This window comes from Macrobrachium rosenbergii, chromosome 27 (assembly GCF_040412425.1).
Source record: "Macrobrachium rosenbergii isolate ZJJX-2024 chromosome 27, ASM4041242v1, whole genome shotgun sequence".
NCBI lineage: Eukaryota > Metazoa > Arthropoda > Malacostraca > Decapoda > Palaemonidae > Macrobrachium > Macrobrachium rosenbergii.
In genome coordinates, this window is record NC_089767.1 from 39019134 (window position 1) to 39045295 (window position 26162).

The window sequence follows — 26162 nt, forward strand, 5'->3', positions numbered from 1 at the left end:
CTGAAAGATAGACTATGAAAGAAACATATTCAGATTTCCAGATAATCTGAGAATATTGGCAGTCTTTCAGAAGATACCATTGTTTCAGGAAAGAGAGAGATTGTTCTAATTGGAAGTGTTTCAAAGAGCAAAACAACATTCTTTAATGTCTGATAATGGAGAAAGAGAAAGGCATGGTTTTTGTAAGCGAGGATATCTTGAAAGACAAGGGTGTTGAATTTGACGTGGTTATACATAGCTGTAATGACTGTGGAGACAGTTTCTCAAAGAAGTGTCATCTTGAAGCACACATGCAGAAACACAAAGGAGAGAGGGCATTTGGCTGTGATATGTGCAGTAAGACTTTCATCCATAAAGCAAGTCTTCGTAACCACATGAGGATACATACTGGAGAACGACCATTTACGTGCAGTGTTTGTGATAAGGGTTTTATACAGAAGTCAGACCTTAATAAGCATGTGAGAATACATACTGGTGAGCGGCCTTTTTCATGTGATGTTTGCAAAAAAAGTTTTACCGAAAAAGGCCTTCTTAATAAGCACATGCGAAGGCACACCGGCGAACGTCCTTTTTCTTGTGATGTTTGTTATAAGAGTTTTACTGAAAAAAGTGTCCTTAATAAGCACATGAGAATACATACAGGAGAACGTCCATTTTCTTGTAATATCTGTGGTCGAAATTTTATTCAAAAACCAGACCTTAACAAACACCTAAGAACTCATTCAGGAGAGCGGCCATATTCTTGTGAATTATGTGGAAGCAGTTTTTCTCAAAAAGGTACCTTGAATAAACATATGAGGCAGCATACAGGTGAGCGACCTTATGCTTGCAGTGTATGTGGTAAGACTTTTAATGAAAAAGGGACACTGACAGTCCACATGATATGTCATACAGACGAACGTCGGTTTCCCTGTTGTATTTGTGGCAAGAGATTCCGTCATAAGATTACCCTTGTAAAGCATAAGAGAATACATACTGGGGAACGTCCCTATTCCTGTGATATATGTGGAAAATGTTTTTCAGATAAAACAGTTATCAATATACACATGAGGACTCATACTGGCGAACGGCCATTTGCTTGTAACTTGTGCGGCAAAACGTTCACACAGAGACCTGATCTGAAAAATCACATGGCTACTCATTCTGGAGAAAGGCCTTTTCAATGTGACTTATGTGGAAGAAATTTTGCTCTAAAAAATATCCTTAGAAAGCACAAAAGAGTGCATGCAAAGTATCAAGCACCTATTAATTCGTCTAGCAGTGATATCAGTAGAGAAAAAAATCTAAAAGTAGAAATGAATAATGACAACACATTTTCTTGTCTGAAATGTGACAAGAAGTTTCCAAGTACAGTCACGTTTAATAAACATATGGAACATCATGCAGCGGGCAAAGTGTTCCCTTGTGATGAATGTGGGGAGGATTGCAATAGTAAATCTGATCTCTGTAAACATGAGTGTAAACACAAAGCAGAAATATCTTTCGTTAAAATTGAGGATGAAAAGCAATATGAAAGTAAAACTGAATCCTTTTCTTATGTGGGTTTACAAAATGATTCCAGTGAGGAGTCAACTACAGTTGATGTGGGTGACAGTCAAATATCTAAAGAACAACTTGAATCCTGTTCGTCAAGAGCTTTAGATCCTTTGTTAATTGCCAAAGTAGAAGTGAAGCAAGAAACTCTTGATATTCAAGAAATATCTGTAAAACAGGAAGAAATAGAAGATATACATATCAAACATCTTTGAGTGATTACATCCCATCTTAAACTTTCCATGTTGGTATTTCAGATTCTCTCTCTCTCTCTCTCTCTCTCTCTCTCTCTCTCTCTCTCTCTCTCTCTCTCTCTCTCTCTCTCTCTCTCTCTCTCTCTCTCTCAGTAAAAGGGATTCATGAATTTTCCAACAAGTGGTTTCCATCATAGATTTATTTTCACAGATTTTTTTTTAATCTTGTAAGGCTTTAACATTATGAAATCAATTTTAATGAGCTTAGACTTGAGATCTTCCTTCTTATGAATTAAGTACCTCAATAACTTTCAGCTATCAACCATCAACTTTATTATTCCAAATCAGGTACTGTATAGGGTGAGATTCCCATCAATTGAGGAAAGAACCCCAAATCTTTTTTACTTCTTCAGTATAAAGCTTTGGTCAACAATATCCCTCATAATTCTTACCATTGTTGAGGTACTGGATAATTGATGGCTTTTTCTTAAATATTGATTATTGTTTCTTTAAAAATTGCAAGCATGATTGTACATAACACTGCGAGAGTTAATGAATTATACTTACATTCCTTAGAAGAAATCCTTCAAAATAGGATGATGTTCTATTTTTTCTCTTCAGTAGTGAGCTGTTAGTCATTTTTCAAAAGTAACTGACCCCATGCACCAACTGTGTTTATGCACAAACTTGCACATGTTTTCCCACTGAGAGATTATTTCAGGAAAAGTACTGCACTGTATTTATTATCTTTACTGTAACAAAATTAAGTGCATTGTATTCTGTATAAAAGGTATCCTGAATTCGTCCTTTACACTAAACAACACATTGTAAAACTTTAGTAAATGCAATATGAATAATTGTGATGACAAGCAATAGATTTTTAATGCTTTAATCGTAAGTACACTGATGTGCTGTAGAACGACCAAGGGTGATTTATTTTGATGTAAAGAGATTGAAATAATATTCCATAATTTAATATTAATGCTTAGATTTCAACTCTGCTATGAAGTAATATGACAGACTATTTATTTCATCCTTTTTTAACTCATCTGTATTTGGTATAGATCTTTACATTATCAGTTGAAGACCTTATTGTTATTAATATCCATTATATCCACTGTTTCAAGTTACGTGAAGTAAATTATACAAATTTTAAATGAGAGATTTCAGATCATTCATACAATTTTGTTCATGTGACTCCAGAAAGGAGAGAGAGATTATTGGATTAATACAGGACATCAACATTAGAACGAATATTGTAACATATTCGGAAGCCTGTTTATATGTGAAGATTTGAAAAGCATCTTAAAAGAAAGAAATTTTTGCATCTTGTGATATTTTTTCATTTTCAAATGAATAAGAATGGATAAATGATGTCACAGATTTTTAAAAATTCTTGTTAAGCAGCAAAGTAAGACAATACAAGTTTATGTGTAAGGCTCCATTCTATTGTGAAATATGAATGTATCATTACTCTGTATTTTTATATATTGTGAAGATGTAATTTGACCAAACATTTTCCTTACTGAATTATAACTGAGTATTGACGTAAGAGAAAAGAAAATTCCGTATTGAAAGATGGTTTTACTTGTAGTATTTTTGAATCAGTTTAAAGTTTATTTTTAATGCTTGGTTTACCATTAACAATTGTCATGACGTGTTTTATGAATTTAATTTATAGTAACTATATTCAGTCTAGGTACTAAAGGAATTTATTGTTTGTTTTCTGTTGGAAATATGTCAAGAAGACAAGAATATGGTGACAGTGTAATGGCTTAATAGAGGGACTTTGGTAACATTTACAACTGTATCATGAACTTCTAGATTTACAGTATATTGTCAAGAAGTGGTAAGGTTGTGGTCAGTCGAATGCTCATGTTTTAACAAATTTTAGATTTATAATAAAAATCTTGGAAGAGGTATGTTAGATGTATATTGGCACTTATTTATATGCTGATAAATTTCCCAGCGTATCATGGAGGACCATTGCAACTGCATTACCAGTAAGAAGTACTGACTCCGACTCTCTCCACTACCAAAGCTGTGATAATGCAGTCATGGTTCAGTTTGTTGAATAATATTCCTTCCATAATTATGGCAGAATAAAAGATTCACACATTTGATGATAAATTATACTGTATTGTAAAAATTTATAAATTTATTGTTAAATACCCTGTATATTACTTGCTATTGTGTAGTACTAAAATATATTTGGCATTGTACAAATAAATGTACAGTACTCTTATATGTAATATTTATTTAAAAGGTTAATTTTGGTAAAGAAAATGTATTTGTATAGTCATTTTAGGTTGTAAAGTAAATAAAGAAATAAAGGTACCCATGTGAGTTTACTAACACAAAAATTGGCTGGAGGAAGAAGAGTACAATACCTATGGAAAAAGGTTACTCAGGTCCTAACTTCTTAGAAAGAAAAGTAACAAATCCAGTCTAAATAGAAGCTGTATGGAGCTGCTCTTTCATAGTAAGTTTACAAAACTTTAAACGTCAGTTTTTTACAGACTAATTCCCATAGGGAAATTGTAGGCCACAATTGTCTCACACGTTGCATCCTTTCACATTCGCAGTGCTCTCTGCCATTCCTTATGTTTGTAGTGATTAATTTAACAGTAATAAAACTGATTCTTATAATAACCAAACAATAAAAAAAAAGTGTGCTGTCAAAGTGTTTGGTCTCTCAGGTACAGTACTGTGCAGGACTGGGAGTGTCAATATGGCCACCCGAGGGAACATGTTGGGCAGGGAGATCGCCACTCCATGTTATTGACTCTTCATGGTCATGTCTGGTTTCCCTTCTGTCCCATTTTTCTGTTTAGCTTGATCACAGCATATTTATGGAAGAGCTTTGTGAATAACCGTGGTTGTAATTGTCTGGTGCCTTTATCTCATCAGGAAATTTAAAAAGTTATCAGTCAATAACCCCTGTTTATGGAAATTAATCTATGGCTACACCTTAAACTTGGGCAGTTATCATGGAGGTCCACGTGTGGTGGAAAATCGCCCCTCCCCTCCCCCTAGTCCTGAATTTTAGAATGGCAACATACCATGTTCATAAGAACTTCAATAAAAGTAGATGGCGTAACATTTGGTTGCTGGACACATGAAAAATAAATGCTTAAACTACTGTAAAGCAGGTAGACGCGTTGTAGGCCTATTAGTTGAGCAGTTTTTCATAAGTAACCGGTTAGTACAAAACCTTACGAAAACTGTAAATAAGAAAAGGAGAAACAGTTAAGATTATCTATAATCATATACAATACCGTGAAATTATTCGCCAGATACACTATTTAAATTACCTTTACTACCCTGGCAATATCTGGCAAGTGTCAGTGCGGTGACGGTGACTCCGTGACGGTCGGTCTCCTGTCAGTGTGTGTTTGACAATCGCTGTGAAATGTTGTCTGTGAAACTTCGCCTTCTGCAGCATCAAAAATTTACTTCTGAGAGATATAAGGTTCTGAGGCAGTTTATGTGAATTTTATCATTTGGTATGATAATATCATTAGATTAGTTTAGAATAATAAGTATATCGTCTTACACGGTGTTCTGTTGGCAAGGAAGTTTTCCCATGTTAAGCTAAAGTTACTGTTTTACTTTAAAACTTTAGTAGCAAGTCATAATTCCAGAGCCGAGACGTATAATTATGCCCGATATTCTTAAATTATGTAAACTAGGGCCACTTTGTGAAGGGTGCTTTTCGTACGCAAAGAATAATGACTTTATTAACGTAACTCAGATTAAATGAGACACATTAGGCCTCAATTAGCACATTAATTTCTTAACGAAATTGAAGTTTTATAAGGCTTATTCCAATTGTCTGGCCAAGCAGTTTGTGACTTTTGACCTTCATAGTTGGGAAAACTTTGGTTTATATTGATAAGGTGAGTGTGAGTCGCCCAAATTCTTAAGTTTTGTAATACCATAATACTCTGAGCTCCAGTGAGAATGGTAAAAGTACACAAATCTCAACTTAATCATTCGAAAAAACATAGTTCATGCTAAATATGCCGACAGTAATAAGCATAAGCTTCCAAAAAATTGTAAATCGTGAAAATGACACAAGGCCATTAACAGGGATAGGTCCACATCCAAATCTATCCTTAACTTTGAAGGCTGTACACATTATTGCGGTGCTAGCTGTGTAGTTACATGGACACCCACTACAGTATTTGCTGTAAACAGATTCATAATATACAGTATATACGTATTGTATAATTTACTGTGAATGATAATTTTAGCCTATTCCACATTTTAAAGTATGATTTCTTTGTTTTAGTGTCTATTTTGAACATTTCTGAAATTCATTTTCTTCAGCAAGTTTCAGAGTTGGACTCCCCCCATATATACCACAATTATGGGAAACTACTGTGAGAACTTTGGTTTCTTGGATGGGAAAAACACAATGAGAGAGATACAGAGATGTACTCTAACCTAATCTAGGGCGCTGGATCCAATTCTTGGCTAAGGGTCTTTATCCTCCCCAGCCCCGAACCTAACCTATTCTAGGGTCCAGTAAATTTAAATCATTACCACAGTTGTGACCTAACCCAACTGAGGATACCAGGTTTTTGCCTCTTCCCTGGCCTGAGGTTAGGGGAGGGGGAAAGCTTTAATAACACAAAAATCTCTTAGTCCTCTAATCTCACCAATGGCTCTGTAAATTAAAGTGAATTATAAGAGTTGTGACCTAATCCAACCACACTTAACCTGTCTTAGGATGCCAGGCCCTTACTTAATATGAAAAGAATAATTAGGTCATACATTTTAAATGTGACAAGGGAAGCCACTGTCACCCCTTCTTGCCAGTGATAAAAAATAAAAAAGCAGGGTTAACATTAGCCCCTTACAAACAATATTAATGTTTTGATTGCAGAGCAGACATACCTGCCTCACACTCAAGTATTTTTTCAATAGAAGCAATGCACAGTGTATGCTTATTGTGACAGGTCATTATTGGTTAAGCACATTCTGGTGTGCTGCTTCTGATTTAGGAGTGGCAGGAGAAAGTTTTTACTCAAGCCCCATGCAGCCTATTAGGAGATATTGATAGTTTAATGACAGGTATTCATTTATTCTTAACTTTTTTAATGAGTAATAGGCATAATTTTTGATGCATTGGTATGTGCTTCTTTGCTTTTAATGATTGTTGTACTTGAGACTTCATTTATAGTGGCACCCTAGGTTATGTACAGTGTGGGTCTTATCTCCCTGTAAGACGTGATACAATTTAAAAATATTAATTCACTTACCATTCAGTTTCAGATATATATGCATAAGGAATCTATTCCAAAATACACACAATACAGAAGTGTATATTAATTCACTTACCATTCAGCTTCAGATATATATACATAAGGAATCTATTCCAAAATAAACACAATATAGACGTGTACAGCATGTAAAGTATTTGTACATCAGAACCTGATGGGATTTCAACTTGCTGAGGAAGTAGCAACTGCCAGTGAAGGAAAGTTTACCTTTTATTGATGCAAATAGCATTTTACTGGCTCTGTTGCTTAACCCAACAAATCCAATGATGTTAAAGATTGTGCAATGGCTACACATTAAATATAGAGGAATACAGGTAAACTTTAGTTGGGTTTCTCTTGTGCAATGACTTTATACCAGAAATCATAAGTTTTATTCAGAATATATGGCTAGTATGGCTAAATACAGTAGGCTAGATTAAAATGAAATAATCACCAGGATGATATTTTCTTGGAAGTATAGCAACATTCCTGACCCACGCAACATTTTTTTTTATGATGGGTTAATACTAGTCACAGTTTGAAGACTGCCTAATCCTTCTTACTGTGAGGCATTTGTTACTTGGATGTTTATTCTTGGGAGACTGTAGTAGGCTAAAATTCTTAAAGGCTCAAGACAAGGATGATGGTAAATTTTTGCCGGCATCCTTTAAGTGAGGATGTATGATACCACTGGCATTTTCAGTATTATATTAGAAGCATGACATCATGCAATAGTGTGTTGTTCATGTGCAGTCTTGTTTTCAATAAGAATATATTGTATTACTTTATTGTAGCTTTCTAGTGTTGTTGGTTTTGATGTCATGTACTGTATAATCATTCATTCATTATTTAAGTATTTAACAGATTAAAGAAACATTTCATACATCCCATCCAGCCACATAAGTCAAGGAAGGTTGGTAAAAAGTGTCATATAGTTGTTAACTTCTACACTATGTAAATTCATAACGTACATATAATGTGCCATTTTTATAATTTTTTGTTAGTTTCATCAACCTATTAGGTGCAATGAACAGTTGAGATATTGCCTTGTAAATAATCACTGGTATGAGATAAACTTGCAAATAATGTAGTTTTTTGCTCCATAAATAACATTTTTACATGTTTCAACAGACTTCACATCTAGATATCCTTGAAAGCACAACATGGAGCAAATGAAAAATACTTATGTGAGGTAAACAGAACAAGGTGGACTTATTAAAGGAGATAAGGTAAGAGGATTGATAATACTGGCCAGTGTCATTAGTAGTAACCCTTCTTTTGCCATTTGTGGGCTTTGTTTTGCTATTTGTGGGAGTTTAAAAGTTGGTTAATATTTCTGAAATAATGTATTATAAAGAGGTCATGTTGCTCGTAAATTGTAGTGTGAAAATTTTGTTTTTAAAACGTTGTCCTTGAGTGTGTGTTAGATAAAAGTCCTCAGATTAATCTTTAGTGACCAGAGTGAAATGTTCTTAGGCCCAAGTATTGGGTTAAGAATTCAAAAGTTCATTGTAGCCTCACATGGCTTCTCAGGTAACCGAAATGTATCATAAGTCTCTCAAGATGAAAGCATGAATATTTGCCATACCTGAAAACTGTCAGAGAAGCAGTTTGTTTCAGTTAGAGGGGAAAAAAAATTACAGATTACTTAAATACAATTTAAGTGTCACTGCAAATATAAACATATCACATAAATACAATTTAGTGTAATTTCAAATATAAACATTTATAAATATCACAGAAAGACTTGAAACTTTAAATGTGCATTATTTTTAAAGCACTTTATGGTGCTTGACTAGTTATTAAACCTTTATTGTTACGGACTAGAACAGCTTTGTGAAAAACATTTTCAGTCTTCAGGCTTTGGCATACATGAAAGCCCCATTCAGTGACTAGTCATAATAACTGCATGACACAAAGGGCAATGAGCTCTCATAGTCATATCTTGTTCTAAAGCAGAATGGCTGCATGATCGACAGGTCCACACAGATGTCATATCCATTATAGGCCTACCAGTGACAATGCAAGTTGGGAAACGAGTGTTACAACTAGGACACGTGCTTACCCTGAAAGGAAACAAAAATAAGTACTTTTTCATTATCCAGATTTTATTTTATTTCATAGGAAGGAAGCTGGCCAGTTTTCTTGGTTACCTCATAGCTTCAGGAAATGCAAAAATTTCCAAGCACATATTGAAATAAAGGGCCACCATTGATAGTACAGTAATTAGTGGAAACTCTTAATCACTTTAATTCCATTTTGCAAAATATAAACATTTATTTTACTTATACAGTACAATAGTTTTCATGGGGTAATTATTGTCTTGACTAGTTGAGAAATAAGCCCTTTTAATGGAAAACGGATCACTGGGAGGGACACCATAGTTCACTATTATTCAGTGTCAGGATTAAATAGAAGAATCTCTTTGTCATCTTGTGTTCAAGAACACAAAGAGCAAATTAAATTATTCAGTAAAATGCCTACATGAATGCAAAAACAGCAAGTTTGTTTCTTCAAATTTTAATTTGTAAATTATCTACCTTGTTTATAGCCATTATAAATGTCGTTTACATTTCATAAAATTGTTTCTAGTAAAATTCTGATTTTTCAGACTAGACATGGGCTGAGTTGGTTGCAAAAGTCAGCGTTACATGCTCAGAACATGCTGTTGTAAGGTGTTGAATGACTGTATTCTGCAAGTGATGACAACTGGACGAGCTTATGGTAATGGAATCTAGAACATCATACAATTCCCTGAGAAAAAGAAGGTAGTCTTTTGGATAGGCTGCCTGCATGTCACAACCAGAGTGCCTAGGGTTAGGAAGCAAGAGTGGCACTTCTTCCTCATGCCAAGCAGGTTGTGGAAAATGAACAGTTGGAGAGGCTCGGCAACATTGCATTGAAGCAGAGTGGTGACATCACTACGTTGAAATGAAGGGCAGGTTGCAGTGAAGGTGGAGGCAACTAGAAAATGTCAAGCTGGAAGTTGACATCCGTAGCTGGAGAGGTATCAACCAGTACACTAACAGCAAAGAATCAGCAACTATGAAGACTTATTTGGAGGTTGGTCAAATAGTATACCAAAGTAGAATGCACTGTAAACCTGCAATGTGAGGCTATTATAGAGTTAGTGCTCTTTTCGTTAGTAAAGGCACTAGGTCCAGCCAAATATCCGTCAAGCACATTGAGCCATCTTCACCGTTGACTAAGTGTGATGCCAGAACACCAGAGAATGAAACTTATAAAAGGAACCCAAGCAGGTCACAGGGGTTATCAACCAGCAAAAGCAGGTCCACCAAACTTGTAATCAGTCTCAGGAGACAAAACTTAGGAAGTTAGGTCATGATCCTACTTTAGTGGATGATAGTCTACAGATGCAGTTATTGGATGTGACAAGACTACTAAATGACCCTCTAAATTGAAAAGTTGATAAAGGCCTCTGATAGTTGTCTACTCAATGCAAATGTGGAATCTGGAGACAAATAAGCTGTATGAGTACTGCACTGGAAAGGTGATGAGCCATGTGCTATGATGGACCCAGCAGGAGGGTATAATCCAGAGTAGTGTTTTTGATGAAGTGTGATAATCATTGCAAAGGCCTGGACAGAGAAAATATCTAATGGACTTAAAAGATGCTACACTGCTGTGGTATCAGTATAACTTCACAGATGACAACTATACAGGTCATGAGAAAAGTGTCATGATGTTGAACCCCTGGACAGGATGGTGGAAATATTCAGGAAACTATTGATACCAGCATACCCGGTGGCAGATGCAGGCTCTGAAGACAGGATGGTAGAAATATTCAGCAAACTATTGATACCAGCATACCCGGTGGCAGATGCAGGCTCTCAAGACAGGATGGTGGAAATATTCAGGAAACTATTGATACCAGCATACCAGGTGGCAGATGCAGGCTTTCAAGACAAGAGGACAGACTGGTTTAAAGAGGTGAATAATGGAGGCCAAACTGAGTTTTGGAAGTGAACTAAGAAAGACTCTTGCCAAACACAGTTGACAGCACCACAGAAATAACTTCTGGACAACAAGAGCAAGGGAGATTTCTTCCAGCATCAAGCAACAATCATAGAGGTGAAGATGATGAAGAGTGACTTGGAAAAAAAGGCTAGGTGATGAAGAAAAATGATCAGTACTGGTTCGCAGCCACCATGATTACTGCTTGCTTACTACTATAAGACGTCCACATCAGTGATCGAGGTTGTCAATTTACTCCAAGTAACGAACTTCCTAATGCACTACTGAAAGTGGTTCAGCAGAGAAAAAATGTAGCCAAGGGTGAACCATCTGCAAGAGACTACCTTCTATTAAACAAGTCTGTCATGGGAGATCTCATGCAAAATGTAGAAACAGTCCACACCATCCACACCATAGTCAAAAGTGAGTTGTGATGGTATCTTCCTTCTGAATCACCAGGGAGACAAAACCTTGACACAGAGTGGTTCCACATTGGACTGTGCAGCTGAGTATGTTAGTACAATCTCTGACAAGTAAGTTCTAAAAGTTGCAAGCCTAACAGCCATCTGAGGTTCACAAAAAACCATATGATAGTCAACTAATATGGGATGTAGAATCCAATGCCAGCTTTGCACAAGAACTGCAGAAGAGAACCAAGAACAGTCAGTAGATTGTAAATGCAATAATGGAGAGCTTCAGGGCTAACACTGTCTTGAAGGCTGTCAACAGTAGAGAAAACCAAGATAGTCAGAGCAATGTAAAACAGCCAATTCTCAGAGGCTTCAGACTTGAAGTGTATCTTCAGTTATATAAAGGTCATATAGTCCATTCTTGTGGAAGTGCATCATCTGCATCATATGCACTATTCTGTAAGAATGGACTGTATGACCTCCTAGAGATACATTTGAAAATCTGAAGCCTCTGAGAATTAGTCGTTGTACAGCGCTGAACTTTCTTGGTTTTCTGTACTGTTGACAGCCTTCAAGATAGTGAAACTCTCCATTATTGCATTTACAATCTACAGACTTTTCTTGGTTCTCTTCTGCCGTTCTTGTGCAAAACTGGCATTGGATTCTGCATCCAAGTAGTGACTGTCATGACACATCTGGCAGTTTGCAACATGGCCAGCATATGGACTTTTCATTTTTGATGATGCCAATAACAGAGAAAAATAAAGTACAGAATGCAAACTTACCAGTCAGGAATCATAGTTTCACAGCTGGTGCATTCAGCCCTGTTACTCCGGGAATCCTTTGGACTGTACTTCATAAATATATTCATTGCAAGGTCTTCATATGATTCCCTCCTAGATTGAGATACCTGTAGAAGGAGATAATTTAACAACTTTGTAATTTAACAACTTTGTAAAAGATAAGTAATGAAGTGTCTTGAAGCCAGTTTTGTTTTCATCAACCAATTAAAGGGTCTTAATACAACCAATTAAAGGGTCTTAATAAGCTACCAAGAAATCTAAAATGACCTATACAGACTGTAAATGAAGGGCAAGGAACTTATCTATAGTATTCATACTACAAGTCTACATGTCAACTTTTAGAAGAATTTTTTTCATAATTCAATTTTCAGCTTATGCTACTTTTCTCAATGTCAGCTAATACCTTGTCATACAAACATTGGGGCTTTCACAATCTGGGTCTTAAGAATTACATGATAGTGGAAGTCATTCATGCCATTCACTGGAAGACATATAAGACACATTATGTTAATACACAAAACAGTAAAAACAACTTGTGATACAAGAATAAGTAATCTTGCTACAGGGGCAGTAACTGGTTTTGATTAATGCCAGTAGGGGTCACCTACCTGAGTAGAAGGCAAGGAAAGCACCCTAGCAATTAATGCAATGTGGCATAAGTAAATAAAAACCTCGCAAGACTTCAGGAGGATCAAAATCATCTTACTAAACACCTGTATATGTCTTCTTGATCACTATTAAAAAATTCTCTGATGAAGAATCAAACCATGATATCTGATCTACAGAGTGAGTCATCAGCATTAAAGTGATGATGGTACTTCATTTTATCCATTTTTAAATCAATTATTTTCCACCAAAATTGACGATATAGGTGGTACTTCATTTTATCCATTTTTAAATCAATTATTTTCCACCAAAATTGACAATATAGGTGTAAAATACTTAGAGATACCTATATGCCAAGATTGCAAAAAAAATAAAAATCACTGAAACACCCACTACTTAAACAAAAGGAATCACATGGAAACATATACTGAACTAAAACTATGTAGTATCCTCAGTAAATAATAAGACAGAAGCCTCCTGTGAGTAGATGAGTGGCATGATGAGCTTCTGTTACTAGAGGATGATATGTCACCTTTGGAAAAAATATAACATCAAGTTTTGAAAGTTTACACTTCCTCTTTGGAGACATCAAGGGAGCCACCCCATGTTATCCTTTGAAACAATCATAAAATTACGACATCCATTAATATACGACAATGTTTTTTACCTCTGTAAGAGCCTCTAACTTGATGAAAGCTCTTGAACAGGTAGCAAAGGCTCTATTTGCACATGAAGCCAGAGCTAATAGAGCAAAGATGTCTTCGGGATCTAAAATACCTTCATATTCCCTCATATGGAGACATGTTTTCATGGCAGCATCCACATACCCTATAAAAGAAAGACACTGAAAGTATAAAATGCCAGAAAATATTCTGTAACATATGTAATTTTACAATGTAAAAGTGGCAATGCTGACATTATAATCATATGTTTCTCTACACAGCAACTAAAGAGACTATGGAGCTCAACTGACCTTCATACAGTTGTCTCTGTGCCAACAAGAAGAAGTGGTAAGCCTCTACCCCCTTCCATGGATTATCTAAAATATTGTTAGCAGAGCCCTTCATTTCCACAGAGAAGTCGCCATCTTCACCATCAAAAAGGCCCATCAGTGCGGCACTTCGACTTCCTTCCGCTGAAAGACAAGCAGTACTTCTCAAGTTATAAACTGATCTTCTGGATTTACTGAAATATCGGCACACAAATTATTGCAAGTAAACCACCATAGTGATCAAATACAGTAAAGAACAACTAAATTTTATCAAGAGGGACAAAAGTGTACTAATACAAGTTGTTTTGGTACTGTATTTCCCATTCTTCACTTGACGGCCTATTTAGGTTCCCAAGATCAGCTCACTTAGCAAAGTTATTATTATGCAAAAATGTGAGTTTCTAAAAGCTTCATTAAAATAATATGGTCAAACACTTTTAATGATGTATGCTTCAAGTAAAAAATGCCAAATATATGACAATTTAACAGATACAATATTCTAATTGTAATTGTGAAATATCTGCACCTTAAGGAGTGGGTGTAATGAAGATTTTTGAGAAAATTCCTGTACCACATTGTACATGAATGAGATAATTCCTGTACCACATTGTACATGAATGGAACAACACAATAATATGAGGGAGATTCACTGGAAAAATATATTCCAACTTTATAAGACAACAATACGATCAGTTATCCTACCCTCTTTCATTGCTTCTTTCATCTTGGCATTATGTTCTTGAACTAGCTGGGCTGCCAGCAAATACATTTTCTTTATTCGTAAGGGCCTCGCTTTCTTTTTCCCCTCCTCCTCTGCAATCTGTTGATGAAAATTTTAATAAAAGTACAAAGTAGTACCTTGATATAATCTCTGTACTGTATATGAAGAAGGCTCTATGGTGAGAGTCATAAGCAAACATTTGTTAAAAAGACTGCTTACCTGCAATAGCAGTTTTGCTGCATCCAGTAATTTGTCAGCCTTACGGAACAACTCGATGGCTTGGAGACGATCCCCTTTTTCCAAGAGGTGAGAGGCATAACGAGCTAAAAGAGCGCTGATCTCTGTCACGTTATGTTGCTTGGCTAGTTCCACAGCTTCATGCCACTGGTTTAATGCCACACACGTGTCTATGGCATTTTTGACCTTGTTACACTTTTGAAGAAACAAAATATTGAAAAACTTAATATCATTCAGAAGACATGTATGAAGACAAAGGTTAACATATTAAGGTAGAAAACTACTTCTAATTATTACAGTAAATATTAAATCATTTTAAAAGAAATTAAAATCTGTGTTTAATTTCCCATCCAAAATTAAACTAATTTTGTGAAAACTTATTTTTAAAATTGCAATCTATCACAATAATCTTCAAAGTACACACACAGTATACTGTACATTAATCTTATAAGCATTTATGTTGCCTGTCAGTATATAACCTGCAAGTTACAATACCTTCATGTAAGCAGCAACAGCCTGCTGTGACATCCCAACACTTGTAAACATATCAGCTATGGATGGCAATAAAGGCGAATTATCGGGAAGAGATCGCACAAGGGACTCTAGGGCTTCAAAGTCTTCCAACTGATAGTAGCATACAGACAGCATCTCATGATTGTGAGCTAACTCAAAGTGTTTCACTGCATCATCCCTGATTCCAAAAAATAAAAAATCTTACATACCTCTCTTCAATGTAAACTAACATTGTCCCTTAACTTTCAAAAATAGTTCATCATTCCTACATTTCTACTTCGTAAGAAACTGATGAAAAACACCTAACCAGACTTGAAGTTATACACATCAAAAGTATTTCAAATCTGCACTGGGTAAAAATGGCCGTCAAAAAAAAATTTAACAATTTGAAAGTGGTGCAGTACTTTATATGTTTTAACCAAGGAGCTGATAACACATATAATTGTAAATGTACATATGCAGACATGCTAGAACTTGACTGAAAATTCTTTTAAGATTTTTTCTCCATTTTCTCTTACTGTCATTCTATGACTAAATAATCATCTACTAAGTACATAAATGACAATACAGTAATTCTTCTTTCTGGGTAACAAAATACCAGAAAATAAACACTGAAAAATGACATTTTTCCATACACTGACAAATCTTGTCAATTTTTATTTCCAGTTTCATTTAATTTTATTCTGTAATTACATCTTCCTCTAACTGATGAATAGTAATAAACTTTCTTTCTGGGTCACAGAGTAACTGAAAATTAAACACTGAAAAATTAAGAGATTTTTTCCATGTGCAGACCTGCCGAAATTTGGCTGAAAACTGTTAAAATTTCATTTCCTCCTATTACCCTCCATTTCATTCTGTGACTAAATCTTCATCCTTAGAGTGTGTAAGAAAGAATAATTTCACTTTAGGTAACAGAGCTGAAAACCTGAGCATTTTCTATACATGGACCTGAAGAAATTTGACATAATTCAGGTAAAATTTAACTTCCTTTCCACAAAGGGAAACACTTTACTGTATTCACTGAATATTCACTTTTAACATTAAAAAAAATTAAAATCATCTTACCATTTGTGCCTGTCTGCATAATAATGACCTATGTTATTAAGGGCTTCTTCCATTTTAACATCATCACCAGATGAGCCCAATTTTAAAAGCTGCACAACTCTGAACCAGTCACCAAGTTTGCGTCGAAGACTTATACCAAGATCCCTGAAAAATAAAATCTTATTAATATTTAAGTTTCATAATTACAGGCCTATTATTTTACATATGCTACTACTCAAAATGCAGCAGTTAGTATAGTCATCACACAAAAGAAGATTTCTGGAATCTTTGCACTGTCCCTTTAGCTTACATGGCTGTCTACCTTTTACTAATTTACTAACTCATTTCCTTTGATCTCTTCATATGCTTCTTGAATTTTCACCTTTATATATGAATATATAAAGGTGGTGATGGTCTCCTTAAACTACACTATAATAATGATGACAGATGGTACTCCCTTACTTAAATCAAAAGCTTCAATGATGCACTCACCAAAAATGCAAAGGACTTTTCATACAAATCTGAATTTTGTATATTCACACATTGTATATACAGTACACATACAAATGAAGATGCTACTTGGGAGAAAAGCTCTACCACAGTTCTTTAGTTTTCCTGTTCAATAAGAAATTAGTGGAAATAAAACAATGTTATGTTCCTTGGAAACCAAATAACTACCATATGAATGATAAGTAAAAAGCTTGGATGGCAGCAAAAGTAGACAGATGATGAAGCCAGCTAAAAAAAATCTGCACTCTCATGCCTTTGGACTACAAAGTACTGCATTTCTCAGCAAGAAAGGTGCAATTTTTTTCCAGAAATAAGTCCAGAAATCTACTGTACATCCTAGAGGCCAAAGGTTATGTTTTTCATGGGCCTATCCTAACCTAAGCGGAAGGTTATCCTTGTTACACAATAATTAGAACTGTGTATAAATTACACTTTAATGCTAAATAAACAAAACTGTCATAAAAAATATATAGTCACAAAAGTTTCATTCCCAAACTGGTCCATCCTAATATAGCAAAAATTATACTTAATTACAGTATTGCAGTAAATAAACGTATCATAAAAACAAAAATACAAAGATTCATTATTGTATCAGTAAATAATGTTGTAGAAGGACTTATATATATATATAATACACACTCACAGACACAAATACATCCTTACCGTCTATCCACCTCCAGGTACAACTTCTCAGCTTCATCAAAATCTTTAAAGTAAGCTGCTACCTCTGCTTTTCGCAGAGTTTCGTTCTGAATATTTGATATCCTTTTGACAAGCTGGATACCTGGATAATCCTTACACCTCACAAAAGCTGCTTCTGCATTTTTGAGGTCCTGTTTTTCCAAGGCAGCTTCAGCTAGTAGGCGCCTGAAGAAAACAAAAGTGCTTGCTGCAGAAAATATTGAATATCTATGCTGCACACAGTAAAACAGACTGACTAACTACATTCACAATCACATTTTTCAAACATTGCCCTAAAAATTGCTGTTACAGTTTAATGGAAAGGTGGAGTGTTGGCCCAACAGTAAGAGGTTTAGGATTAAAGAATTAAGAACTGATACTGGAGAGAAGTTTGACATGCTGTTCTGAAATCATCTTTCACAGGTATAGAAAGTAAAAATAAATTTTTAAATCAAATCCAAAAAACTTCAGACCACATTATACACATTATGGTTGGCTTTGCATGTGGGGTGACTCAACACTATGCAGTGCTTCTGTTAATTTAACCTGTTCCTCTAAAATCATGAGTGAAGCCACCACTGTAGTAGTAAATTTTATTCATTCAAGAGTTGTCTGTCATGATGCCTTCTATAAACTGTGACTCAAGGATATAAATTACAGAACAAATTCTCCTTAGGAAGACTGTGACCTAAAGGATAAGGCATCAGACTTAGGATTTGAAGAGGGAGGTCTGATTAAACAAATCATTTATAACTAACTAACTAGGATTTGAAGATAGTAAGTTGAATTCTGATGCAGTAGGTGGGATGAAAGCCATTTTTAATTTGTTTTATATCCATCTCTCCCAACTCTTACCAGAATATCAGTCACTATGGAAGATGGGCCATAAAAGGTTAAAAGACTACAGTACAGCATTTTTTTAAATAAAAATAAGTATTGATAATAATGTTGTATATAATACCACAGAAAATGACAAAAGATACAGATGATGATGACATTAAGAATGATGGCATATATTATTCAACATGTATTGTAAAATAATAGAAATGTGAAGTTGATAAGAATGATAACAAATCTGACTTTGGACAGTAACTACCAGAAAAATCAATCAATAAGGACATGTAGCATTTGCCTACTATTTGTGTTATCCCTCTATTCATATACATTTACATATAAATAAATAAAAATGCCCATATAACTACCTAAACTATTGTAACCCTTGCTAATATACAGTATATACAGTATTTCCATTAAAGGTTCAACCTCACAATGAAGTTTTTACTATAAAATTCTAAACTAAAATTGGGTGTGCCTTCAATACATGTATATCTTACATGCCAACAAATGTTAATGATTTCTATTCAAAATCACTCTTAAAGCAACATTTACCATAATCTTGGATGTGGGTTTTCATCAATAAAAGCTGCAGCATCCTTCACAGACACTTTCTCCAGTAAGTCACGTGTATCTCTCAGACTTTTCACTTCCAAGGTCAGCAAATGATCCGTAGTCGGAGCCTCTGGTTCACGCATAACCTCATCAAGCAAAACAGCCTTTATTTCCAAGTCCTGAAAGCAAAACAAATCATGTCAAGAAAATCTTCTCTGCCATCCACCTAACATCAGGGTGTGATATGTACTTGTACTGATAACACACAAAAACAATGTTAAGGACAAGTCAGTTAAAAATAAAGATTAATATTAATAATACATTTTTAACTTGGCCACTAGATTTCTTTGAGATAAATACATTAGGCTTTACTCAATATACAGTAATACAACTTGAAATCTAATGACTGGATAAATTGGAAATATTGGACACAGACAAAGTTTCATTCAGGTTTGTTTTAAATACTATATTTATATGTTAATTGTTAATTGCATACTGGACAATCATAAAAATGACTTAAATTGCTGGTGCTGTTCTGTAGTTCTCTGTATACACAAATAAGTATAACCAAATTGAAAACAAGGTGGCATTATTTTTTTATGTTTGTATGTTTTATATAAAAATATGATTTACCTGGAAACTACAAAGATATCCTGAGCTTGCAATAGGTTCTTCTGGATCCATATTACGAAATACATACATGCGAGTCTTTTCCATCATGGCAAAGAGTTCAGTGTTGTCCTGAGCCCAACACATATCCCAAACATCTTTACGTTCAAATTTCAGGATGGAGCCCATCACCTATAAAATATAATCCAAAATAATGCTGAGTATTACACGATATAAGTTCTTGGTCTTCTTACCAATGATTTATGGGAACATGTATGAAAAAGATACAAACCTAAGGCTTCAGAACACAGCTGTAAGGAATTTGCAAAACAGTTTGGTGACTGGACTGAGTGTAAACAGAGTAAAGTGGAAAAATAAGTCAAGTTTGCTCTTTCCAGATATTCCTCAGCCTACTCAGAAAGTTATAAGATAATAAAATGAAGGCAATAAGATAATCAATACTTTTTCTCAAGCTGAGGGCAAAATACAGTACAGTGATATATGCAAAAATAATTATAAAATGAACTTAGCTCTCTAAACCTCTCCAGTGTTATATATCCAGGTGATAAAAAATAAATCTATAAATCTATACTAACCTCTTGTCCATTATCGGAATTCCGAGTATCAAGATCGAGGAAAGTCAACAGACCAGTGATGTCAATAATTGCCAGGCGTCTGAAATGCAACGAACACCATCAGCAGCACATTTTCTACAATCTCCTAGTTATATGTAAGCTTTCACTTCTCTAATAGCCAAATATTAAAAAAAAGAATAGAAATATAATTTCAGCTTCCTCAGAAAAATGTACAAAAGTGACAGTTAGTTGGTACTTCTCATAGCACTCACATAAGTCACACCCCATGAAATTGTATCTTGCACTTACGATGAATTGCAGTTGAGAGCTAGTCTATGTGGACGACATGGTAATGTGTAACGGGCAGTCAAAGCTACATGAGGCAAAGTGTACCGTTGAAGTCCTCCTGACTCTCTACCAATGACTAAAGTTCTTTCACTTGCAGTCATGCAACACACTGGATCACCAGTTGCCTGTAAGTTTCAATACTTTTACACACTTTAGACTTGTTAAGAAATGTCTTAGTTGAATGAAAAGGATAATGACAAACAGCATTAACTATTTAGACATACAGTAGTGTACATATAAACTGCCAACAATACATCCTCTGACAGAAAAAAATCATTAAGGCCAAACCAATTTGTTAGTTATGAAAACTACAAAATCCTGCTATAAAGTAGTGACTCATTAAGAGTCATGATTATCAAATATGTTGCTCAAACAAACACACCTCATACATTTTATCCCCTTCTCTGAATGCATCTGATACTCCAGTCGGTGTGTCATCAATATGGTATAAGCGTTCCTGACGGTCAGGTTTCAGTGTGTCTGAAAATAAATACATTTTTTATTACATCAAAATGATTTTTTTATTACAAACCTATTTACTTTTACATAGCCTATTCATTCATGTGTGCAAATCTCAGATATCACATTCTTAGTTTAAGGAAGAGGAGCTGCTATTCCAATTGAGTTGGTGCACGCACATGCTTCCCCATGTCCTTCGTGGCAAATAGGAGCCACTTATTGTGTAGCATGAGCTAGCTGAGACAGAACGGTGGTTTCAAGAGTAATGGGCATGTAATATTGCAACCCTAAAAGTGACAATATCATAAATGGCCCTTACAAACCCTGCTAATAACGTTATGTTAACAGTTGACCAATTTTCTAAGGCACTTCATAAAAGCTTTTCCTGAAAGGTGTTGGTACTGCACAGGAATTTGAAATCTTCCACAGCCTTATTTTGGGAATATCAATTCTAATGTTAAGAGATAACATGATCTTGCTTTGTACTTAGTACACTAACTTTACACTTGTATTTTGTTTTGATAAGCAAAGGAATGAGTGACTATCTTTAACAATTACTTACTTGCCAATTCAAGAGAACTATGGGCTTTGGGTGTCTTGAAATGCCAGAGGTAAAAGTTTTCCTTGGAAGCAGCAAAGACATAACTGCTGCTCATGGCCAAATAATGTGGTTCAATATCTATATATTTACCTGCAAAAATAAAACGGTAAGAACACACTGATAAACTAGGATACACATGACATGCAAAAATCAAATTTCACTATCAATTAGTAAATAATTACAGTATCAAATATTCAGTTGACCTATAATGAAAACTATTTCTACTGACATTTGAAAACGATCTCAAATTCTTATTTCAGGATGTGAAAAAATTTATAGCCTGTCTAACATCATAGTAAAAGAAGTAAGCCTTATAACTCACATAAAGAAAAACCATCATGGGCAAGATTATATCTACACATATTGCGACATCAATAATATGCCAATTATTTGCATGAACAGATTAATTTTACTTAGAAGGTTAAAAATGAAAAATAATTCATACGAGGAAAAAAAGCTACAGGAAAACTCACAAAATCATGGAGAAAATGAATAGATAAAGATCTAGACCTGATGTGAGTTCAAGAAGAAAGAGCGTGGGATACAGAGGAGCTGAGAATGAGTCTAACCCCAAAATGAGAAAAGCTGACAAAAATATATTTATGATGATGGAACAAAAGCTTTATTCAATTTTACCATCCACAGAAGCTTACTTTAATGCTTAATATATGACAAACTTACAATTTCCATTTCATAATAAAAAAAAAAGTCCTCAACCACTTACTATCTACTGGAGTTCCAATAGCATTGCATAAAATAAGTCCAAACTGTCCTGAACCATCGTCAGTTCGCACAGCCAAAACACAGTGCTCTCCTGACGATGACATTCCCATTAAGTACTTGATGTGCTTAATAAAATGCTGTCATGGAGACAAAAACAAAAAATCAGTCAAAGCCATATTTCTATTCGATAAGAACACTGTAGCTGTAATAATCTTTATTCCATGAAATGTAAATGAAAAGATTCCTGCATGATATGAATACAATCATTCAAACTGCTCACCAAACAGGATCTGGTTTATGTGAGAATATACTGTATGCTTAATAATCAAATTAAAACAAGGCTTCTCACCTCATTGTTCCTGGTGTCCCAAAATGTTACGCATGTTTCACTGCGGTCAGGTTTTGTATAAGTGTATACAACAGTATTAGCAAAATAGCACCATCTGTAGTCTGGACGGATGTTTGCAAAATATATGAATGAGTCCACAGCCAAAGCAATCCTAAGTGATCCACCTTCCCAGGAACAAGCTGTTATCTGCTTACCAGGAACTTTGAGTGTGCGAAGATGCTGTGGAAAATGTTCAACCATATAAATAATAAAGTACAGTATTTTGGGCATACAGTTTATACATATATACGTTATCTCTACAAAAAAGCTTAATAAAATTTTCACATATACTTTAAATATAACAAGTACCTACATACTTTCTAGACCATACAAAAATAGATTTAATGATTGCTGATGCACTTATTCACCTATACCCTTGTTATCATTTGCTAAAAAGCATCTCTTTCCAACTTTTGTTCACCCATTATCTGGTCAATGATACATTAAGTCCTTTTTGGAAAGTTGTGAAAATTTTACAATTGATGAATCCGTCAGTTTGGTTTGAATATTTTGATACGAGTGGGCAGCAACCAAAACCTCTGGGTTGGGCTATAAACTCAATAACAACCTTGGGATACATGATATAAAGGAACACTGCCAAACAGACTGAGCTACTCAACATGCTCAGTGTGTCTAATACTCAAAGAGCTGAATGCTGCCTACTGACTGTCTTCAGCACAGGCTGTATTTCTGTAAGAACAACTAATAATTTTAATATGCTTTCAATAAAATCTCAAGGTTTTTAGCTGCATAACACAATGATACCAGATAACAAGCCATAATGTCGTTTTACTTCTTTAGACAAATTTATCCATTATGAAATCTCTCTAAAACTCAAATGCAAACTTACCTCACCAAAGGGTGTATAGAACTGGACAACATTACAATCTTTATCTCCCATACCAGTCAACTGTAATGTACCAGCAACAGCTATAACACTGCCATTGTGGTTCCACTGGCAGGAACAGACAGACATTCCAGTATCAATCAAGACAGGCACTGAAATTGAATTTTCATGATACAGAACAGTCAACCTTAATACAGTACAGAGATTACAGAAACAAAATAAAAGCATCCAGTGATAAAATTTCATAAAATCACTAGTAATCAACATCATTACCTTGAAAGTAAACTCATGGATTAACAAACACAAAAGGTATAATTTTATATCAGCTTAATAAAGGTGTTCGTGAAACATTACTCGCTTAAGGAATCAACTCTAAAGCCTTCCAAGTGATATGAATGTTTTTAATGAGTATCATCAAGCATTTGTGATTTCAGAATGGGTGAAAACAAATTTTATTATGTTTATCAAAAGAAGCTTCTGCCAAGTTGATCACTTAAGGCTTAAGAGGCCAACAGATCAAGTTGGCAAAACCTTTTTCACTGAGAAAAAAGATACACACATGTAACTGTGGACTTTCTTTGCTCATAAACGTGGTAAAGAAGTATTTGAATGCATCACTTACAAAGCTGGAGAGAAAGCAAAAACCACTAAAAGTCTTACCATTTTATACAAACAATGTAGTTGTAACAAGCTATCTGTACAGTAATCACCTCTATCCAAACCACTTTTATAAGTGAACCTTTCTGACAAAATCATATGTAACAGCCATACGTCATATAACACCCCTGGTTAATTATTTATATTTTCTGGGACTGTAAGTTTCAAGTAAATGCGCAAAGGCGTTGGTCAAGTTTTACTTTGATGGATACTTAAGGCAATGGGCCCAAGCACACAACTTCAGAAGTGGCTGGTGATTACCAAAATTCACTTTTCCATTTTCTAATGCACTCTCTATTTCGTTGTTTCATTTCTATACTGTAATCTGAATTTCTTTGTAAACATTATTATTTCATTTCTTTATAGGGGTTAAAGTAATCTTAATGAACATATAACCCAACACAGCAAAACATTGCTCTAATTTCAAGTAAACAATTATAACCCAACACAGCAAAACATTGCTCTAATTTCAAGTATTGTAAACCTGGCTAATGAACATATAACCCAACACAGCAAAACATTGTTAATTTCAGATTGTAAACCTGGCTAATGAACATATAACCCAACACAGCAAAACATTGCTCTAATTTCAAGTATTGTAAACCTAATGAATATATAACCCAACACAGCAAAACATTGCAAAAGTATTGTAAACCTGGCTAATGAACATATAACCCAACACAGCAAAACATTGCTCTAATTTCAAGTATTGTAAACCTGGCTAATGAACATATAACCCAACACAGCAAAACATTGCTCTAATTTCAAGTATTGTAAACCTGGCTACTGAACATATAACCCAACACAGCAAAACATTGCTCTAATTTCAAGTATTGTAACTATCTGCAACTTACTATCGTCACTCTCATTCCGCATTATTTGCATCCTTCCATTGTCATAGCATATTGAAAGAGTAGGACAATCTGGTTCAACATAACCATTGCTTCCATTGTACCAAGTAAGTCCTACTATAGTTGCTCCAAGACCCATGCTCCCCAGGCACTGGATGTTCAGACGACTCTAACAAAACAAAACAAAAAAATAATTTCTGAGAGTAATTTAAATCAAATAATTATCATGTACTGAGTTACATAACTTGTCCCTACAAAAATTCAACTGTCAATTCAATATTCTTTTTTTTGAATGACAATATATAACAGACTGTCATGAATAATATTTTAAAAATGTTAGTTGTTGAAGACCAAGTTAGTGAGCATTACAAAAATCAATAAAAAGTGGGTCCCTCAACAGGAACTACCTACTGCACTTTCTCTGTTAAATTTTAAATTATTATTTAAAGAAAACCTAATGTATTCCTCTGTAATTTTATCTTTTTCAACAATTTCACTTGGAGACAGCCAAACAAAAATAGTGTTTTGTGTTATAACTGCATTTGTGACTATCCAGTTATGAATCTTTGCAAAGATCTTCAAGAATTTACTATTACCTCAAGTTAACAAAAGGTATCCTCCACATATCTCTATTACTGTATAAAATAAGAAGTACTTACCACAAATCCACCAGTGTTATCATAGACATGGACTTCACCATTATGAAGTGAAAATAACAGCAATCTTGAATCAGGTGACCACTCAACTCCCATCAAGTGATGTCCTTTCAATTCTTTGCCCCAAATTCGATTGCCATCAACACTGCCTACAATCACAGCACCTGCAGGAAAAGCAATTCCATAACAATTATCAATGAATGTAGGGATAGTTTTAGTTGAGAAAACATTCATGGAAACAGGGTCATTCAGTAGAATCTTTAATTTCTGGAAGATAAGCAACCAGATGCATTCTACATATCTAGGGGCAGGTCTGCATGAGGAACAAATCACATTCCAAGCCTTTGCCTATTGTTGAGCCAGACACATGAAGTTGCACATGAACCTGTGGACCATCTGTCAGTTTCTGTTTCTCTGTATATGCTATACTTACAGCTATGACTGTCTTTTGATAGTTTTTACTATAACACGTTACCTTACCGCACTCAGTTCTGCCGACCACCTACTCTGGTTGCTGCCCGACTTTGACAGTGAGCAACTTGCCACTGCCCAGTCTGCTGTGTGGACAACC

The 26162-nt window shown here is 34.9% G+C and overlaps 2 protein-coding genes across 5 annotated transcripts in view; one reads left to right on the top strand and one right to left on the bottom strand.

The window, feature by feature from the left end:
• The window catches only part of LOC136853673 (oocyte zinc finger protein XlCOF6-like), a 22986-nt gene extending 13244 nt beyond the window's left edge, over positions 1-9742 (top strand). For 2 of the 4 annotated variants that reach the window (XR_010857525.1, XR_010857526.1), the window contains exons 2-3: positions 8126-8223; positions 9606-9742. Coding sequence is in view for 1 of the 4 variants with exons in the window: in XM_067129606.1 (XP_066985707.1) it covers positions 156-1748 (1593 nt within the window). In the remaining 3 variants the exon portion in view is untranslated. Of the gene's footprint in view, positions 1-88; positions 4065-5120; positions 5217-8125; positions 8224-9605 lie in introns of those variants that run through there. The other 2 variants (XR_010857524.1, XM_067129606.1) reach the window with 2 other exon arrangements.
• Oseg4 (intraflagellar transport protein Oseg4) overlaps positions 8639-26162 on the bottom strand; it is a 22856-nt gene continuing 5332 nt past the window's right edge. Inside the window, exons 5-24 of the mRNA XM_067129605.1 lie at positions 25595-25755; positions 24939-25104; positions 23431-23579; positions 22542-22760; positions 22194-22329; positions 21431-21559; positions 20792-20889; positions 20371-20534; positions 20083-20161; positions 19511-19678; positions 18878-19056; positions 17471-17674; positions 16319-16462; positions 15233-15428; positions 14720-14932; positions 14482-14599; positions 13762-13923; positions 13456-13616; positions 12165-12289; positions 8639-9060 (exon numbers count right to left, since the gene is read on the bottom strand). Of these exons, the coding sequence (XP_066985706.1) occupies positions 8880-9060; positions 12165-12289; positions 13456-13616; positions 13762-13923; positions 14482-14599; positions 14720-14932; positions 15233-15428; positions 16319-16462; positions 17471-17674; positions 18878-19056; positions 19511-19678; positions 20083-20161; positions 20371-20534; positions 20792-20889; positions 21431-21559; positions 22194-22329; positions 22542-22760; positions 23431-23579; positions 24939-25104; positions 25595-25755 (3152 nt within the window). The 3' untranslated portion in view covers positions 8639-8879. The remainder of the gene's footprint in view (positions 9061-12164; positions 12290-13455; positions 13617-13761; positions 13924-14481; positions 14600-14719; positions 14933-15232; positions 15429-16318; positions 16463-17470; positions 17675-18877; positions 19057-19510; positions 19679-20082; positions 20162-20370; positions 20535-20791; positions 20890-21430; positions 21560-22193; positions 22330-22541; positions 22761-23430; positions 23580-24938; positions 25105-25594; positions 25756-26162) is intronic.